Source organism: Quercus suber, unplaced genomic scaffold, assembly GCF_002906115.3.
Source record: "Quercus suber isolate HL8 unplaced genomic scaffold, Cork oak 2.0 scaffold_402, whole genome shotgun sequence".
NCBI lineage: Eukaryota > Viridiplantae > Streptophyta > Magnoliopsida > Fagales > Fagaceae > Quercus > Quercus suber.
The window spans coordinates 613804-619451 of NW_027069853.1; the positions used below are offsets into that span (position 1 = coordinate 613804).

The 5648-nt window shown below is 30.5% G+C and overlaps 1 protein-coding gene across 1 annotated transcript; it reads right to left on the reverse strand.

The window, feature by feature from the left end:
* Positions 1-339: 339 nt before the first annotated feature.
* On the reverse strand, positions 340-4429 carry LOC112029761 (WAT1-related protein At4g30420). The gene is made up of 7 exons (XM_024062447.2): positions 4102-4429; positions 3860-3931; positions 3628-3744; positions 2010-2211; positions 1768-1926; positions 1454-1605; positions 340-707 (listed from the first exon to the last, which is right to left on the reverse strand). Exons 1-7 carry the CDS (start codon positions 4278-4280, stop codon positions 479-481), a joined length of 1110 nt encoding a protein of 369 aa, XP_023918215.1. The 5' UTR covers positions 4281-4429; the 3' UTR covers positions 340-478.
* Positions 4430-5648: the final 1219 nt, after the last annotated feature.

A 5648-nucleotide genomic window follows, 5' to 3' on the forward strand; every position in this document is an offset into this window, starting at 1 on the left:
AATAAGTTGTGAGCCCAAAGGATGTTTGGTCCAATAGCCTCATAAGTGGTGTGCACAAAGACCATTTCTAAAATGAAATGAGATGATTAAATGTATTCAATAATTCATAATATTACTACGTGCATAGGCAGAGCTAGTGGGTGCTAAGGGGGGCTATGGTCCCCCTAACTTTTGAAATTTTCTATTAACTTTCTTTTATGTTTGGTAATAAATCTAAAAATTACTTAAAAATGTATTCACCGGCTCCCTAAAAAAATTTCTTAATTCCGCCACTGATTATGTGGATGGTGACGTGAACAAGCAGTTCATGCCTATCTCGCATTCAGATTTCTTTGTCTAGTCTTAATATTTCTTTTTATTTCTCAAGTCAATATTACAAAATTCTTTCCTTCAACGTTTATCTATCAATAGTTGCAAAAACATGTTCTTCGATGCTAATCGATACGCCATTGCATGTGAAGGTTTTTTATTTTATTTTTTATTTACATATCCCACTCTCATCAACATTGCATGCTTTATCAGTCAAAAGGGGTTTCTCCAAATCAATTTTCCAACTTGTTTTCTCTGAAGTATCAACATCCGAGGTCTTCACGGTACTTGCCTCATCAGTCTGGAAATTTGCGTTTTCTTTGATTTCAACAAGGTCTTTGGCTTTACCCCATAGCACGGCATATAAACCAATAATCACACCAACTCCACCAATTAAGCTGAAACAATCCACATTGGTCTATTTTAGATATCTAAAGTTAACTTATCAAAGCATTGATAAATTGCCAAAAAAAAAAAAAAAAAACACTTTCAATTGCCCAAAAAATATGAATGAAAAATCCAAGTTGACATGATAATTGTTGTAAAGTGCAGTAAAAGCCCAGATATAAGATGGGTCATTATTGAGTACTCTAAAGTATAATAAATGCGTATTTCTTCCTTGCACATAACTGTTGGTCCTATTGATTATATTTATGATGAGACCTACAATCTATATGAAAAGAAAAATACGCATTTATAGTACTTTGAATGCATCAAATGCCAAAAAAATTTGGCAAGCTACCGTACAAATAGAATAGCATAAATATTTTGTTAATTTTTTATTCAAAGTTCTCTCCTAGGAATTAATTAATAGTTATTTAAACTTTCTCTCTCCCATATGTCTTCAATGCTTTTGAGAACCCCAAAAAAAGAAAAAAGAAAAAGAAAAAAGAAAGAAAGAATATAAAAAAGAATCAAAAGAATTAAAAAATATATATATATATATCTCTAAATAAAATAGCTTTTTAATGTATCAAAATAGCATATTTTTAAAACACATGATGCTAGTGCTCTAAGATTACATAATTTTGTTAAAGTCTCTTCTCGATCAAAACAGAATGGAATATAGGGATTTTCTGGTTAAATAAAAATTAGTTTTAATTAAAAATATATTCCAAGTTTTGCAAAGTTGAGACAATGTTACCTTCCGGTATAGATCTTCTCATGGAGAAACGCAGCAGCCAATATGGTCACAATAACTGTGCACAGAGGATTGAACATTGCAGAAAAGAGTGGACCCCTCCTTGATATGATCCATGCTTGAACGAAGAATGAAAGCCCAGATCCTATACATCCCTACTCATATAATATTCCAGTTCAACTATATATTAAAATCATGTCAATTTTTAATTGAATTAATTATCATCTTAAATGAGCAATTAAAATGAACATTTTATTGAAAACCAACTACGTACTGAAAAATGTTCTTAGCATTTAATTAAATAAAAAACTACTTACTGTAAATAAAATACATGCAACTTCAAGAGGTGAATGTATATTCCATGCATTTGGGTCTCGCTCTATAAATAGTGTAAGTATCGCTGATTGTATTGTGGCTGAGAAACACATCCAAGCTGATAAAGATAGGTGGTCAGAATAGCTTTCTGAAACTAGAACCTGGTTAAAAATATAGCTTTTTAGTGATCTAGATCTAGCATAGTTATCAGATCATTAAAAGAGAACTATAGAGCTATCGATACCTGTAAAATCAGCCATAATGCCCAGCAACAACAACTTGCAAAGACAAATAGACAACCCAGCAACCAATGTTCTGGTTGTAATTCAGCATTAAGGAGCTTTGGCCCCTTTAGCAATGCCATGAACACTGCTCCACTTACACACAGGATTGTCCCTAATATCTTGGCAATAGTTCTCATGCTTCCAAAATTCAACTTCTCCAATCTAATTATCAAATACAGAAAATAAACTTGTAAGAACTTTGGAAATAAATAGCGTTAATTTTAACCGTCCACCCTAAACTACATTTGCAATGTTCCTCCTAAATTAATTAAAAAATTTTGCAATTGAAACTCTTATCCCAGTTTTTTCTTTCTTAAGATATAATAGAATTTTATTTTATAGCGTTCACTTTAAGATAATTTCTCTTTATTATTAAGTCATGGCATCATTTTTTTTTATTAGAGGCTTTAACCTCAAATATATTATTCGATGAAAAAAATATTTCATCGGTTAAACTAACTGAAACCTACAACTTGTTCTTCAAATAATTTTCAAATTAAATAAAAAATAAAGGACAAATAGTGGAGAATTGCACTAATCTATCAAAATTACTATATAATTATAACTTAATTTGAAACCTACAATATCACACTAAGGCTTCATTTGGTTGAGATGAAAATAGGAGGGTTGAAAAAGGGAGAGAGAAAAATAGGGAAAAAAAATGTTATTTTCCCTTATTTGGTTCAAGAGATAAAACAAGAAGGAAAGAAAACAATGTCGAAGAAAATCACTCTAGGTCCACAAATTTTTATCCTCTCCATTTGGGAGGAAAACTAAGGAAATAAAAGGATAAAAGATGCTCCAATTGTTGAATTACTCATTTACTCCCTCAAAGTTGCTATCCAAGTCAAGTGAGTCATGATTACTTGATTAGTTTTTGGGTAGAGGACATCCTATATTAGTCGTGCTAGTCTTGGATCAATGGGTAGAGGATGAGTTAGTTTTATATGAAACCCAATCAACGTATTTTCTTTTTTAATTTGTGTTTGGTTTTTTTTTTTTAATGAGAAATAACGTGTAATTAAAAAAAAAAAAATTAGAGTTTTATACTTATAAATGTATTTAATATATTTGTGGGAAATATAATAAAAAAATTATAATGTTTTAATAGTTTTATCTAATAGGGACATGGGAGTAAATTTATTTGAATTACATTTTCCAACCTCTCATTTTTCTTCTCAAACAAACAATTGTGTTTTTCTTCCCTCCACTTTTCTATCCTCCCAACCAAACACATATGAGAAAAAACTAAATTTCTTCCATCTTCCTACTTTTCTATCCCTTCCCAATTTTCTATCTTTTCACTTTTCCACTCATCCAACCAAACGGATCCTAATACTTTTTTAATTTGATATTAATTTAATCATTGAAATGTTTATTGCATATTAGTCAATTAAATAGGAGTCTATGAAAAACATAATTAACTAAGGGCGTTAATTGCAAATTTTCAAATTTTATAATGAACATTAATTGTAAATGACCCTATATATAATACTATAATTAGAGTGAATAACAACAATTAACACAAAAACGGAGCACTGAACTAATTAAAGAACACAATAAAGTTAATAAATTTACCCAAGAATAGATGCGAGTACAAAGGTAACTGCGGGGACAAGATTGCTCATCGCAGTTGAAACTGATGTTGATGCTAAGTATAGGCCCTCAAAATAGAGGTTCTGATTCAATGTTACACTGCAGTGGGGGGAGAAGGTAAAGAATCTTAGTAGGTCCCAATAAATAATTTAAGTAATTTAGAAAAATATAGATAAAAACTTAAGGAAGGAAACAAATTCAGATTGAAATCTACCCAATAAGAGCGCTCAAAAATATCAAAGAGAAGCTTCTCAAGTTCAAAGAACACTTAATATTGGAGTTCCTCCTGCCAACAAAAAGCCATATTAATCATACGTTTCCATGCATAATTAATTTGTGTCACAAAAAATGAATAGATCTCATGTCTATAAGGTCTACACCAATATGAGAGGGGCATTGCATACAACAATTATACGCGAGAGAGAGAGAGAGAGAGAGAGAGAGAGAGAATATCACCTTGAGAAATAACCTATTGGTGTCATAACCAAAGTTGCTATGGCTTGCCTGTAAACTACATATACCCTGGGACTCATTCCTTGTACCAGAACTATTCTAGTGAAGAGAGAAATACATGCATAACAAAATTGCAACCCCACCATAGCCATTGCAGGCTTGTGCTCGTCGAAACTACCCATAGCTACACGGGGATGCAAAAGAATTTTCCTCGGATATTCTAGCGTGACTCTGTGACACACCAATGTATAAGATATGCATAGAAAAAGAGTGGTTTATTTATAGTTGGTATAGAAAGCATGTGAGTTGTGACACACTTTCCTAGGACTGACAGATTTTGGCCAGTGCATGTTTATGTGAATTATGACAAGTATAAACCATAATAGAATGTTTATAAACACAAAAGTTTTGACAGAAAGTTTATCCGACGTGGCATATTGCTGGTAGTAAGTAAAAGATATTTTAGTAATAGGCCTAAAGGAGAAATAATAAAAGTTTACCAACTCAACAAGTATAAAAATAATTCTAAATATTTAATTAAAAAAAAAAAAAAAAACTCAATTCCAATTATAAAAACAGGCACGCCATTGTTACCAGAACTAGAAGTATTGAGATAATTCTAAATGTTTAATTTTTTGTATAAATTTAATCGTTGTTAAGGGGGGAGGGGGGGTGCTTGGCCGTGGATGATGTTAGAATATATTAAACATATTAGCTCAATAGTATAAGTCGAAACTCATTCTACTTTACATGCAAGGTAAGTCTCATACTTATACTAAAAGTTTAAGGTTTGTCATTTTATATATACCCATGTTACGTTCATTATAATACAGAATTTGAACTGCATTTTTATATATTAGAGAAGTAATCTAAGAATTTCTTTTGTGGATGTAGGTCGTTAAGGTAACTCTCTTGTTCTTGTGTTATTTATTTTATACTTCCATTTCCACATTTATTCTAACACATTCAACTTAGTATATTAATGCTAAAATTTAATAGATGAGTCTAGGTCGAGCTATCAACAACTCAATCCAGTCTTGAAACAAAATATATATATATATATATATTGGGAGTTAAGTTACTTGAATTTTTTTCATTAAAAAATTATTATCTTATGAAATTATGTATTTTATCTTAGGAAAATAGACAAAGAAAAGAAGAAGTTTATATTCAATAAAAATTGGAGCTTAGCTGTTTTAAAGTATGCATTTTTTTTTTATTATCAAGGAGATGAAGATGAAATCATTGAAATGTGATATCAGCCATGCTGTTCTAATTAGTTTGCATAATGATTAATTGGTTTTGAAACTTTACTCATAATGATGGATAAATCTTAAAGAACGTCTGTCCTCTCCATGTTCCTTTCGCATTTTTTATTTTTTATTGTTTTTCTTACAGGTAAAAGTTAGATATAATAATCTTTAGAAGTTAGGGTCTTTCAACTTTGAATTGGATCGTTTCTCAAAAAAAAAAAAAAAAAAAAAAAAAAAAAAATTCAATTAGATCCACTGAAGAAGAATCATATAATGGTACAAATGCCAACCAAACCA